Source organism: Vipera berus, assembly GCF_964194415.1.
Source record: "Vipera berus genome assembly, chromosome: 3".
NCBI classification, from domain to species: Eukaryota; Metazoa; Chordata; class Lepidosauria; order Squamata; family Viperidae; genus Vipera; species Vipera berus.
Window position 1 is genome coordinate 8,597,477 of NC_138204.1, and position 14,865 is coordinate 8,612,341.

General features: G+C 44.7%; 1 protein-coding gene across 1 annotated transcript in view; it reads right to left on the reverse strand.

Annotated features, from left to right (window-relative positions):
* SLC17A9 (solute carrier family 17 member 9) overlaps positions 1 to 14,865 on the reverse strand; it is a 40,515-nt gene that overhangs the window by 4,241 nt on the left and 21,409 nt on the right. The window contains exons 6-11 of the mRNA XM_081323115.1: positions 14,292 to 14,422; positions 11,694 to 11,793; positions 10,375 to 10,471; positions 6,283 to 6,370; positions 5,175 to 5,209; positions 4,434 to 4,549 (exon numbers count right to left, since the gene is read on the reverse strand). Coding sequence (XP_081179241.1) covers positions 4,434 to 4,549; positions 5,175 to 5,209; positions 6,283 to 6,370; positions 10,375 to 10,471; positions 11,694 to 11,793; positions 14,292 to 14,422 — 567 coding nt within the window. The remainder of the gene's footprint in view (positions 1 to 4,433; positions 4,550 to 5,174; positions 5,210 to 6,282; positions 6,371 to 10,374; positions 10,472 to 11,693; positions 11,794 to 14,291; positions 14,423 to 14,865) is intronic.

The window sequence follows — 14,865 nt, forward strand, 5'->3', positions numbered from 1 at the left end:
TAGGGAACGGAAGGATTTATACTCCTTGCAGACAGCTGGCCATTTGCCTTCTTTTAGAGAGTCGTTGAGGCCATTTGGAGGTTTATCTGTGCCCTCAGGGTCACCCAAGTGATGCAAATGGGTGTAGAGCCTTCTTGGAATTGCTAAAAGGACAACCATCATCCATCTCCAGCCTACAACACAGTGCTGACTGTGAGTTGACTAAAAGAATGCAAATGACCAGCTGTCTGCAAGGAGTATAAATCCTTGGTGGAGCAGTGGGCTAATGCCTCCTTAAGTAACACCAGCTGCCTGCAATTAGTGCAGGTTCAAGTCCCACCAGGCTCAAGGTTGACTCAGCCTTCCATCCTTCCGAGGTAGGTAAAATGAGGACCCAGATTGTTGGGGGCAATTAAGCTGACTTTGTAATAATGCCGCTTGGGGGTGTGTGTGAAAGCCCTAATAAGCAGGCATATACATAGAATGAAGGCTATTGCTAAGCACATATTGATTTGTGCTTCCTAGATTGTAAGCCACCCTGAGTCTTCGGAGAAGGGCGGGATATAAATGTGATTTTTAAAAAAATCCTTCCATTCCCCACCATCCCGTCAGAGCTGAAGAAGCTTCTGGGACGAGAAGCGAAACGTCTTCAAAAAAACAACAACAAGGAAGTCCAGTTGCCTCCTGAAAAACGCACCTTTGGGACAACCGTGACTTGGATGGCTGAGAATCTCCATAGACATTCCGAATCCATTTTTCGACCAACCCAAAGAGAATCGGGACTTGTCCTTTTCCCCCAGCTCTTTTCACTCTAATCTCTCTGATAAAATCATCAGGCAGGAAAGGATCTTTCTCCAAGATCCTTCATTGTTTCCCTTCGTTCGTTCGTTCACTCAGTCACATTCGTTCACACCCCGCGGGAAAATGTGTGCCATCCAGTTCTGAAGGCTTCATATACTGTAAAGAGAGCAGATGGATATGACTTCCATGGCTTAACGAAGACTAGTTCACTTATTTTTTTTTTAATCCCATTTATATCCCACCCTTCTCCGAAGACTCAGGGCGGCTTACAAGCTTAGCAGTAGCCTTCATTCTATGTATATGCCTGCTTATTAGGGCTTTCACACACACACCCCAAGCGGCATTATTACAAAGTCAGCTTAATTGCCCCCAACAATCTGGGTCCTCATTTTACCTACCTCGGAAGGATGGAAGGCTGAGTCAACCTTGAGCCTGGTGGGACTCGAACCTGCACTAATTGCAGGCAGCTGGTGTTACTTAAGGAGGCATTAGCCCACTGCTCCACCAAGGCTCTCTAACTATTCTTGACTCGTGATAATTACCAGCCAGGATGGCTAAAGGTGGTTTTCATGGTTCAAATAATCTGAGTTAATCCAGATGTCTGTGGAGATTCTCAGTCATCCAGGTCATGGTTGTCCCAAAGATGCTTTTTCACGAGGCAAATGGGCTATCTTGTGTTTTTTTTCTCTGAAGATGTTTCACTTCCCATCCAAGAAGCTTGGTGAGAGCTAAAGAAGCTTCTTGGATGAGAAGCGAAACGTTTTCAGAGATAAAAGAAGAAGAAAGCCCAGTTGCCTCATGAAAAAGCATATTTGGGTGTGTTAATCCAGATTTTCACAGAAAGTCAGACCCTTTGAAATTACCAAAAAAAAACAAAAACCTGAATGCCAAGGCTACATGCTGACCACTTTCTGGCAACTTTGCCTTCAAATGATATTTTGTGGTAATATAATTAGGGTGATTTTTTTTTCCTGACTGAGTACACACAGAGGATCTTAGAAGTAACTAACTGAATATGACAATACGAAAAGATAAAAAGGATTAAACCAGATTAGCATTTGGATGGGAGCCTAATCAGGAATCCCAGGGCATAGTCATCGTTGGGAAATTGGAAAAACGTCCCAGAAATGGAAAAGCCAATTCCGTATTTGTTGCCAGGACACAACCATGAAGCCATCAGGAATCCCTCCCACTTGACTTGATATAAATCTTATAATAGAAAAAAGTAATTGTTCCTCACCAAACAATAAACCAGCACATGAAGGAGCCAGATCCTGAATGTTGACTGAGATGCCACTGCACACAAAAAATAATAATAAAGATGTCTTAGAACCAAATCTCAATCGGCAGTTAAATTGGCAGGATTTGAAATGAGTTAAAACTTGAGTGCTGTGTTTGTAGGCCTATGGGTTGAGTATCTTTGTAGAAGGAAGTAGCTTTCCTTAACTCAAAAAAAGGTTAATCTCAGGCTGTAAGGCTACCAATGGCCCTGAGACCTTTTGCTATCCCCAGGCCATCATTAATAATCTATATACTACTAAAAACCCACTTGTCTGTTTGTAACCTTCAATTGGGTGAAATGGTGCATGATATAGTAGCCATCTTTGAATCCAAGTATCTCAAATGGGCTAGCGTAAAGGATTCAAAATCTAGGATCCATTGCTCCCTTGGGATTTTCAAGGATCTTCAGACCAGTTGTACTGCACAAAATTGTGGCCAATGCAGCAAAGCTGCAGTTAGCTGCGGTCATGTGATCGTGATTTCTCCCTGCTGGCTTTCCACAAAGAAACACAATGGGGAAGCCATCAGAATTCACTCCTGATGCCAGTGCTTTTTTGCCCGCTCAAGATCAGAATGATCTTTGGTTTAAGTAAGGATATATCTCTGAAATGATGACGGGTTGTCTGGTATTTGCTATAATTTAGAGGCCTAGTTGCCTGCCACTTGGTAGGACAAACTATAAAAAGTAAGAGCCATAAATAAGACTTGGAAGATAAAAAAAAGATCCTCAGATTGAACACTTGGGGACACGATGTAGCTTTTCTAAAAAATAAATAAAAAACCCCACCTCAACCACATAAAATATTTGAAAATGAGAGCATCAATTATTTATTCGACACAAGTGTAAGGCCACACTTGGAATAGTGCATCCAGTTTTATTTATTTATTTTATTTATTTTAATTCCATTTATATCCCGCCCTTCTCCGAAGACTCAGGGCGGCTTACAAGCTTAGCAGTAGCCTTCATTCTATGTATATGCCTGCTTATTAGGGCTTTCACACACACCCCAAGCGGCATTATTACAAAGTCAGCTTAATTGCCCCCAACAATCTGGGTCCTCATTTTACCTACCTCGGAAGGATGGAAGGCTGAGTCAACCTTGAGCCTGGTGGGACGCGAACCTGCACTAATTGCAGGCAGCTGGTGTTACTTAAGGATGTAAAAAAGAGGTTGAGACTCTAGAAAGAGTGCAGAGAAGAGCAACAAAGATGATCAGGGGACTGGAGGCTAAAGCATATAAGGAACGGTTGCTGGAATTGGGGACGTTTAGTTTAATGAAGAGAAGGACGAGGGGGGACATGATAGCAGTCTTCCAATATCTCAGGGGTTGCCACAAAGAAGAGGGAGTCAAGCTATTCTCCAAAGCGCCTGAAGGCAGGACAAGAAGCAATGGATGGAAACTCATCAAGGAGAGTAGCAATCTAGAACTAAGATGGAATTTCCTGACAGAACAATTAACCAGTGGAACAACCTGCCTCCAGAAGCTGTGAATGCTCCAACACTGGAAGTTTTTAAGAAGAGACTGGACAACCACTTGTTTGAAATGGTATAGGGTTTCCTGCCTGAGCAGGGGGTTGGACTAGATGACCTCCAAGATCCCTTCCAACTTTTTAAATTATTGTTGTTGTTGTTGTTGTTGTTACAACTTCAGAGATGACCTCATACTCACTGGTTCCCCAATTTCACCCCAAAAATATGACTCATCACAACTCAAGACAACTGCATCTTGTGTTCCTCCTTCAAGGAATACAGCATCATGTTTCTCTGTATCTACCTACTATAGGTAGTCCTCAACTTATGGCCACAATCGTGCCCAAAATTTCTGTTGCTAAGTGAGACATTTGTTCAATGAGTTTTGCCCTCATTTTATTACCTTTCTTGCCACAGTTGTTAACTGAATCATGGCAGTTAAGTAAATCTGGCCTCTCCATCAATTTTGCCCGTCAGAAAGTGGCAAAAGTGATCACATGACCCCTGGGGACACTGCAACCATCATAAATATGACTCAGTTGCCAGGCATCCAAATTTTGATCAGGTAACTACAGGGATGACGTGATGGTTGTAAGTGTGAAAACAGCCATAAGACACTTTTTCCAGTGTCACTGTAACTTTGAACAGTCACTAAATGATCTGTTGTAAGTCGAGGACCAGCTTTATCTGCCAGGTAGAGTGGACAAAATGATAGCAATTTGCTTGTGTCTGACCAAGCAGAGATATCAATTTTATGAAATTTTATGTATCTCCAGCCTTGGCACCAACACCAGGGGCTTTATATACCAATGTTTTTTTTATACTTGGCAACTTTAACATGTGTGTACTTCAACTCCCAGAATTCCCCAGCCAGGTTTTACATAAGAAGTTCTGGGGTTACCTGTGGTTGAAAGTCTGAAGTCCAATGCTGGCTGAGGCAAAGGCCACTGCTTGGCAAAAGTTGGTGGAGTAACCTATCCCTAAGGCAAAAAGACTGGATACCCCGGAGCCAATGACCTCAAAGGAAATCAAAAGACAGAATTTTGGTTAATGTGCTGGTTATTATTTACAGTATGTATTTCCCTAAGCTTATATGCCATTTCACTCATGTCTGATTCTAAGCTAGGGGTCTTCAAATTTGGCCCTTTTATGATTTGTGGACTTCAACTCCCAGAATTCCTCAGCCAGCTTCTTGAGGAATTCTGAGAGTTGAAGCCCGCAAGTCTTAAAGTTGCCAAGTTTGGAGAGCCTTGGTATATAAACATGTCAGTCAGTCAGTCAGTCAGTCAATCAATCAATCAATCAATCAATCAATCAATCAATCAATCAATCATTCCATAAATCACCAAAGGCCCCAGGTTGTCCTATAAGTCATACACCTAAGGCAGGGGTAGGCAACCTTGGCTCTTTTATGACTCATGGACTTCAACTCCCAGAATTCCTGAGCCAGCCATGCTGAGGGGAAAGGAAGAGTTTCCAAGCTGAGCCATGCTGGCTCAGGAATTCTGGGAGTTGAAGTCCACGAGTCATAAAAGAGCTGAGGTTCCTCACCCCTGACCTAAGGGTACCAAAATCTCACATTGGAAATCATGGAGATATAGCCTTTGGTTCTTTGTCTGTAACATTTTTTTTTTCCTTTTACCTGCATAAACTTACGAGCGGTGATCGGTTTCCACCCTGAAAGAGAAAGAGAAACAATCAGCTGATTAGGGCAAATCCCATTTTCATTGCTTGTGTGTGTGGGGGGGTGTCTTTTGCCAGCTATTTTGGTTAAAACCCCACCACACAATATCGCAACAGGTATATTTAAAAATAATAATAATAATAAAGCACATACTTTCAAAGTTGGGTTAAAAACTTTGAACAAAGAGCATTTCTTTTCTGCTTTTGAACAAAAAACAACGATTGATCATGGGCCATTAAACCAGTGTTGATTCCTAGCTACCACATAGATAGATTTTCTAAAGGTTGATTTAAAAACCAAGAGGAATATAGTTCTGGCAGGTGCAAAAACTAGGGCTGTGTTTCCCTTTCGGAGATGCGGTTGCTTTAAAGAGCTCTTGAGGTGTGCCCGATTTACACCACCCTGCATATTCTGGTGTGCCAATACGGAACTGCATCGGCAGTGTTGCAAAACGTTGGAGAAAACCATGTTTAAGTCTCCTTTGCTATTTGTCATATCCTATTCTTCATCCTAGGGATGCGGTGGCTCAGTGGGTTAGGATGCTGAGCTTGTCGATCAGAAGGTCGGCAGTTTGGTGGGTCGAATCCCGAGTGCCGCGTAGCAGAGTGAGCGCCTGTTACTCGTCCCAGCTTCTGCCAACCTAGCAGTTCAAAAGCACGTAAAAATGCAAGTAGAAAAATAGGGACCACTACAGTGGGAAGGTAACAGCGTTCTGTGTGCCTTTGGTGTCTAGTCATGCCGGCCACATGACCACGGAGACGTCCTCGGACAAGCGCTGGCTCTTCGGCTTTGAAACGGAGATGAGCACCGGCCCCTAGAGTTGGAAACGAGTAGCATGCATGTGCGGGGGGAACCCTTACCTTTACCTTTATCCTTCATCCACCCTTCCTCACCCCCAGTTAGAAGTGACACACTGTGAAGTGTCCAAGAAATAAAAAAAATTAAGGCAAGAAACCTTAAATCACTACTTTAAAAAGCCATACTTTTTTCTAATCCTGAAGAGTAAAAGCATGTCACCATTCAATTGTGTTCTGAACCGACAACTCAGGAACAAAGAGCAAAATACCTTGACTGATACATTGATCAGACAGGAAACCAGCAAACAAACTGGTTGGAATTGCCACCAGCCAAGGAATTACGTTAAAAATCCAGCCCTGAAAGGAAAATAGAAACAGGTATTTGGAGAGCTTCCTTGTTAAAAAAAAATTCCAAGAAAAGAATCACCCTAGGGCCAGCTAAAAGTTTACATCAAGGGTGCCCAACCTTTGCAACTTTAAGATTTGTGGATTTCGATTCTCAGAATTCCCCAGCCAACATTCTGGGAGTTAAAATCCACAAATCTTAAAGGTGTCAAGGTTGGACACCTCTGCTTTAAAGCCCAAAGGTGCTTTTTCAAGAGGCAACTGGACTTTCTTATTTTTCTTTGAAGAGGTTTCACTTCTCATCTAAGAAGCTTCTTCAGCTCTGACTGGATGGTGGAGGATGAAAGGATTTATACTCCTTGCAGAGAGCTGGTCATTTGCCTTCTTTCAGAGAGTCACTGAGGCCACTTGGAGATTTATCCATGTCCTCAGGGTCACCTGAGTAGTGCAAATGAGTGTAGAGTCTTCTTGGCTGCAGGATGTTTTTCTGCCCTGGGTCCCTTCACCGCTGAAGACAGGCGCAGGCTGTTGGGGATGAGTCCGTGTTGCCTGCCTCTCAAAGTGAAGCACAAATGGTTCCTGTAGTCTGCAATGTTTTCTGGAAATCTACTTATACTCCCTCAGCATTCGAAGGGCGTTCATCCCAAAGTGCATAGCTAAATGCCAGCTGTCTACAAGGAGTATAAATCCTTCCATTCGCCACCATCCAGTCAGAACTGAAGAAGCTTCGTGGATGAGAAGCGAAACGTCTTTAAAGAAAAACAAGGAAGGCCAATTAACTCCTGAAAAAGCACCTTGGGGACAACCATGACCTGGATGACTGAGAATCTCCACAGACAAACCTTCTCCAGAGAGTTGGGTCTTCACATAATGTGTCCAAAGTAAGACAATTTGAGCCTGGTCATTTGTGCCTCAAAAGTGAACTCTGGGCTGATTTACTCAATGATCCATTTGTTTGCGGTTGTTAAGTGGATCTGGCTTTCCTCCTTGACTTTGCTTGTCAGAAAGTCACAAAAAGGGATCACATGACCTCGGGACACAGCAACCATCATTAAATACGAGTCAGTTTCCAACTGTTCCGAATTTTGATCACACGGCCATGGGTGATGCGGCAAGGGTCATAAAGTATGAAAAAATGGTCATAAGTCACTTTCTTCAGTGCCGTTGTAACTTTGAACAGTTCATTACTAAATGAACTGCTGTAAGTCAAAGACTACCTCAGAATCAGAATAGAGCTGGAAGGGATCTTCAAGGTCTTCTATCCAACCCCCAGCTCAAGCAGGAGACCCTACAAGAGGGGTAAGCAACCTTAGCTCTTTTATGACTCGTGGACTTCAACTCCCAGAATTCCTGAGCCAGCCATGCTGAGGAGAAATGGAGAGGTTTCTATGCTGAGCCATGCTGGCTCAGGAATTCTGGGAGTTGAAGTCCACGAGTCATAAAAGAGCCAAGGTGGCCTACCCCTGCCCTATACCATTTCAAACAAGTGACCCTCCAGTCTCTTCTTAAAAACCTCCAGTGATGAAGCACCCACAATGTCTGAAGGCAGGCTGTTCCACTGATTAATTGTTCTCACTGTTAGGAAGTTTCTCACTTAATTCCAGGTTGCGTCTCTCCTTGATTAGTTTCCACCCATTGTTTCTTGTCCTGCCTTCTGGTACTTTGGAGAATAACCTGACCCCCTCTTCTTTGTGGCAGCCTCCCAAATGCTGGAATACTGCAATCATGTCCCACTAGTCCTTTTCTCTAGACTAGCCAAGAAGTAAATGAAATAATTAAAATACATACACAACTCAGTGGTGGTGGTGGGGGGAAATCTGATAGCTTTTTGCCCAGTAGCACTAAAATCATTATTCTAGAACAGACATGTCAAACACAAGGCCCGGGGGCTGGATCCGGCCCGCGAAGTGGTTTCATGTGGCCCGCGAAGCCATCCTGGGAAAAAGTGAGGGAACGGCCCCCACTGCCTTTGCCCTGGCCCAGAGACCCTCCTCCTGCCAGAGACCCTCAGATCTGTCCCACTCCTGCCCAGACCCCCATAGGCACCCTTGATGCGAACGATGTAGAGCTGGCCACGCCCATCCAGTAGGCCATATGCACTCTAGCCACGCCCACCCAGTAGGCCACGCCCACCCTGGCCATACCCACCCGGCCCCTTGAGGGCAACCGCAATGCTGATGCGGCCCTCAATGAAATTGAGTTTGACACCCCTGTTCTAGAAGAACTTGAGTTGCCGAAAAGTGACACAAGCGGGGTTTATTTCGGATTGTACTGTTATAGAAACTAAATTAATGTTACACTTAATAACGGCAGCCAGTTGGTGGCGCAACATTTGAAGAAAGAAGATTTACCTACATTAGAACAATGGATACTTAAAAGTAATGGACGTAGCTGAAATGGCGAATGTTTCAGCATATTTGAAAGAACAGTCACAAGAAAAATATATTTTGGAATGGAAAAGATGGATTGATTATATTCAGAACAAATAGGGGACTAAAAAGTTTCAAATAGCATATGAATAATTTTTAACAATTATAGAAGTGTTATTATAATTACTTTAGTTTTGTTATAAGGGAGTTAAAGGGTGGAAGGTTTGTTAACGTTGTAATAGATATTTAGCATACGTTTGCATAAGATTGCTATATGTAATACCCTGTATTCTGCTTTGGGAAGTCCGGGGGGGGGGGAGGGAAGGGGGGAGGGTTGATGGGGAGGGGGGGTTATTATTAAAAATTTTGTAAAACTTTTCAATAAAAAAAAGGATTATTTTATCATTTACAGGTCTGATCACTAGGTGGTGGTATTCTGCCACAACAAGGCTTATTATCCAGGTTTTAATTTACAGCCACTGTCTTCATGCTTTGCTAGTTGATGCAAAATAGAGACAAACTCCTGACAATCATTTGTTCTAGTCTTCACCACTGGCGTTTATGCTTATTTGAGTTCCTAGGAGCACCCAGGGTGCCATAAAAACGGAGGCAACTGTGAACACAAGATGTTTTTTCCAAAAGGCAAAGAGACTTTCTTGATTATTATTATTTTCCATTGAAAACATTTCACTTCTCGTTCAAGGACTACCAGTATTAAAATCCCATCAAACAGTTATGAGAAGCAGTAGCGGTAGTAACAGAAAAACAGACTTACTCATGCTGGCTCAGGAATTCTGGGAGTTGAAGTCCACACGTCATAAAAATCCAAGGTTCCCCACCCCTGTTCTAACCCATCCTCTTCCCTTCTCCCCCCCCCACTCCATTTTTCATCATAATCCTATCTTCCAACTCAGAAGAGGTACGAATAAAATTAGAACTCATCCAATTGCAAGGTGGCGAGCTGTTCTGTCCCAGCCTACATGAGTCCTGGTTACACTCACAAGGAGAAACCCCTCTTCCAAAAAACATGCAAGAACCACAAGAAAAAAACCAACCCCTTTTATTATTCACAGACCGGGGTCAATGTCCAAGGCAAACAAACACAGTCCACAGAAACTCGATCCTCAACACAAGCGGTTGCCTTTGGCAACCAGCACCTCCCACACCTTCCCTTTTCTTATTCAGCCAAGGCGTGGCTTCCTAATGCCTTCTCCTTTGCCTTTGGAGCCACTCCATTGCATTCCTCTGTCCTACTCGCTTCTCTTTCCTGTGCATTCGTGCATCCGTGATTTGTCACAACCATTCTTCATCACTGTCCAACTCAGGCTCCCAGCACAGCCGTGTCTCAGCCTGAGCGCCAGTAGAGGGGGCCAGGCTCCTCGTCCGACTGTAAGTCTCGGAGCTCCTCAGAGCCTTCCTCTGACTCTGAAGTCACTCCAGGCCCCTCCTCCTCATCTGATTCCTCAGACTCAGCTGCTGGATCCACTGGCTGGTGAGGAATCACAACACGAGCAAACTACACAATAAGATACAGTCACCCTCTTGGAGAAGTCAAAGGTGCGAGTTTACTCCCGGGCCGAGCAAAACCACTTGCCCCCCAATTTCCCCTCCCATTTCCCCCTTCTTGTGAAGGATATGTGTGCTTACCTTTGAATCAGGAAAGGTTTCACTGAAGAATGTCGGTAGCCAGGAAAGCAGGGTGAAGAACGTGCTAGCCGCACACAACTGAGCCATAATCACCGCCCTGGGGAAGTTCATTGCCGAGTTCAGATGAGCAAGGGTTTTCTCAAGAACTGTGAAAGGGCCATGGCTCCCAGGCAGAGTGCACGGGTGGTCCTCGCATTTTACAACCACAGACCAGAATAACGGTTGCTAATGAGGAGGCTAAGGGATTGGTGCCGAATTTTGTGGTCTTTCCTGCCATGATTGTTAAGCCAATCACTGTATCGATTAAGAGAATCATGCAGTCATTATGCAGTCTGTGGGGATGCTGCAATGCTTATAAGTGTGCAGATTGGTTGTGGGTCACTTTTATAGTGTTGTTGTAACTTCGAACCGTTGTAAGCCAAAGACTACCTGTATATGGTTTTACCTCCCTCCCTCCCTCCCTTCTTCCTTGCTTCCTTCCATCTTCCTTTCTTTTTCCTATCCCCTTCCTCCCTCCTTCCCTTCTTCCCTTCCTTCCTTCTTCCTTGCTTCCTTCCGTCTTCCTCCCTTTTTCCTATCCCCTCCCTTCCTTCTTTCCTTCTGTCTTCCTTACTTTTTTCCTAATTCCTTCCTTCCTTCCTACTTCCTTGCTTCCTTCCATCTTCCTTACTTTTTCCTATCCCTTTCCTCCCTCCCTTCCTCTCTCCCTCCCTCCCTTTTTCCTATCCCTCTCTCCCTCCCTTCCTCCCTCCCTTCTTCCTTGCTTCCTTCCATCTTCCTTTCTTTTTTCTATCCCCTTCCTCCCTCCCTCCCTTCTTTCCTTCCTTCCTTCTTCCTTGCTTCCTTCCTTCTTCCTCTCTTTTTCCTATCCCCTCCCTCCCTTCCTTCCTTCCTTCTGTCTTCCTTACTTTTTTCCTAATTCCTTCCTTCCTTCCTCCTTCCTTGCTTCCTTCCATCTTTTTTTCCTATCCCTTTCCTCTCCCCCTTCCTTCCTTTTTCCTATCCCTCTCCCTCCCTTCCTCCCTCCCTTCCTCCCTCTCTCCCTCCTTCCTTGTTTCCTTCCGTCTTCCTTCCTTTTTCCTATCCCCTTCCTCCCTCCCTCCCTTCTTTCCTTCCTTCCCTTCTCCAGAAGGGAATAAGAATAAGCAGGGGAATACAGCAATCAAGACCTCATTCAGGTATCACCATAGCCAACACAAAGACAGCACTCAAATTTTCCATCAGGGATTTCTTAAGCAGTTTAAGCAATCGGATTAGGAAAAACCCCTAAAATGTAATCATTGAACAAATTCTAAATGCTAACAGGGACAGAAACTTACCAAACGGGAGGCTTCCTAAATATTATTCTCCAAGGCACTTTGGTCGATTTTGATGATAAGGAAAGACCCTTTGCCAGGTCACGGAGTGAGACTATTATTTCTGCAAAATATGAACAGACAGGTGGTTACAAATAGGAAACTCGGCGGTTTGGGAGGAGAGGTTTTTTCCATATCCTGTGTTTGTCGGATTTCGTAGAATCCTGCCCTCCCCAGAACTGCCATCATAAAGGGCCCTTCAGAGACAGATTTGCCAAACTCCAGAGACAACTAGTTTTCCACAAAGGATACATTAAACAAGACCAATACAACTGGTTCTAATCAATTGCAAAGCAAGAAATCTCCAAAGTAAATTGTACAAGAGTCCAAAAGGCACAACAGGGACCCAGACAAAAATCCTATAGGTTTTATACATTGGCTTTATTGGATTCCTGCTCTCGGCAAGGGTTTGGATGGCTGACATGACTCCTTCGAGTTCTAATTCCATGCCTAAATTTGGATTTCATCTAATAGGTTGTATCCAGTTCAGCGCTGCAAGCTCTATTTTCTTCGACCAGCGCCAGCAACCTCCAAACCAAACCTGGAACCAAATGTAAGCCAAATGTAAAATTTATTTTATGTATATGTATCCTGTCTTTATTGTTTTTACAAGCAACCTGAGGCAACAAATATATCCAACACATCTTCCCCCTCCACAACAACAATCTTGTGAGGTGGGCTGGGCTGAGAGGGAGGGACAGGCCCAAAGTCACCCAGCGGGTTTTTCATGGCTAAGGCTGGACTAGAACTCACCGTCTCCTGGTGACTGGCCCAAAGTCACCCGGCTGGCTTTCGTGCCTAAGGCAAAAACTGTTGTCAGGACTACTACCTGTACAGCCATTGGTGGATATATCACTAGATCAGGGGTCTTTAAATTTGGCCCTTTTGTGACTTGTGGACTTCAACTCCCAGAATTCCTCAGCCAGGCATGCTGGCTGAGGAATTCTGAGAGTTGAAGTCCACAAGTTGTAAAAGGGCCATAGTTGTCCACTCTTGGATTAGATAGATCTAGGGGCCTTCACACTTGTCCCTTCTATGACTTGTGGACTTCAACTCCCAGAATTCCTCAGCCAGGCACGCTGGCTGAGGAATTCTGGGAGCTGACGTCCACGTCACAAAAGGGCCAAGTGGGAAGACCCCTGCACTAGATGATCTGAAAGGTCAGTTGGAAGACAGGTTATATTGGAGAAGGTCTACCTACATGGCTATTAAAAGTGAACTTTGGCTTGATAGCACATAGTCAACTATTTCCACAGGGTTAAAATGTCTTACGATCTTTTAAGGAGGGTAACCCCGCAAAAGTACCGGTAATCCAATAAGTAGAGGTAATCCTCAATATACAACCACATTTGCAACCAGAATTTCCATTGCTAAGCAAGGCAATTGCTAAGACAGCCGCACCTGGTTCTACAACTGGTTTCCCATGGTTGCTAAGCAAATCACTGCAGTTGTTAAGCAAATTACGTGATCATTAAGCAAACCTGGTTTCCCACATTGACTTTGCCGGTTGGAAACTGGCTGGGAGAGTCACAAATAGTAATCACGTGACTGTGGGATGCTACCACCCTCAGCAATACCTGCCCGCTGCCAGGCACTCAAATTTTGATCATGTGACCGAGGGGATGCTGCAATGGTCATTAAATATGAAGACCGGTCTAAATTCACATTTTTCAGTGCTGTTTCAACTTCAAATGGTTGTTAAACGAATGGTTGTAAGCTGAGGACATGTGTGCTAAAAAGAGAGTGTGTACTACTGTAAAGAGAAATAATGGAGAGAAACTAATCCAGGAGAGAAGCAACCTGGAACTAAGGTGAAACTTCCTAATATTGAAAACAAATTAACCAGTGGAACAGTTTGCCTCCAGAAATTATAGGTCCTTCATCATTGGAGGTTTTTAAGACTGAACAGTGTTGCGATTCCTCACCAGCCAGTGGATCTGGCAGCTGAGTCTGAGGAATCAGATGAGGAGGAGGAGGGGCCTGGAGTGACTTCAGAATCAGAGGAGTTCCAAGACTTATAGTCGGCTGAGGAGCCTGGCCCCTCTACTTGCACTCAGGCTGAGACACGGCTGTGCTGGGAGCCTGAGTTGGACAGTGATGAAGCACAGTTGGGAAATATCCAGGATGCACAAAAGCGCAAGCAGGAGAAGCGAGTAGGACAGAGGAATGCAATGGGGCGGCTCCAAAGGCAAAGGAGAAGGCATTAGGAAGCCACGCCTTGGCTGAATTATAAAAGGGAAGGTGTGGGAGGTGCTGGTTGCCCAAGGCAACCATTCATGTTGAGGATCGAGTTTCTGTGGACTGTGTTTGTTTGCCTTGCACATTGACTCAGGTCTGTGAATAATAAAAGGGGTTGCTTTTTCTTGCGGTTCCAGCCTGTTTCTTGAAAGAGGGGTTTCTCCCTGTGAGCACAACAAGGACTCATGTAGGCTGGGACAGAACAGACAGCCACTTGTTTGAAATGGTATAGGGTCTCCTGCTTGAGCAGGGGGTTGGACTAAATGACCTCCGAGGTCCCTTCTGAGAGTTGTCCGGTAGATAGGGGGGAAAAATGATACCTACCTTTTTCCGGCAAGAGGAATTTACACATGCAGTACACCCAGAGCAAGGTGAGTAGGCCTGAAAGGTAGAAGACACTTTCCCATCCATACCAGTCAAGGAGCAGGGAGCCAGCTGCCCCCATCAGCAATGTCCTAAAAAAGGGGAGAGAGAGTTAGGATGGCGCACGTAATTGGCAGACCGGAATCTATGTAGGAGGTTGCCAGGCTGAGCCCGGGGGAGGGTGGGGTGGGGGTCAAAGGCATCATCAGTCTCGAATCCCCTGGTGACCACAAAAGATCTAAGTCCAGCTGACCTTGAATTTCATTGACTCTTATCTACTGCCAGTTTGTTTCGACAATTAGTACAGGTAGTCCTCAAATTGCAACAGTTCGTTTAGTGCAGGGGTAGGCAACCTTGGCTCTTTTATGACTCGTGGACTTCAACTCCCAGAATTCCTGAGCCAGCCATGCTGAGGGGAAAGGGAGAGGTTTCCAAGCTGAGCCAAACTGGCTCAGGAATTCTGAGAGTTGAAGTCCACAAGTCATAAAAGAGCCGAGGTTGCCTACCCCTGGCTTAGTCACTGTTCAAAGCTACA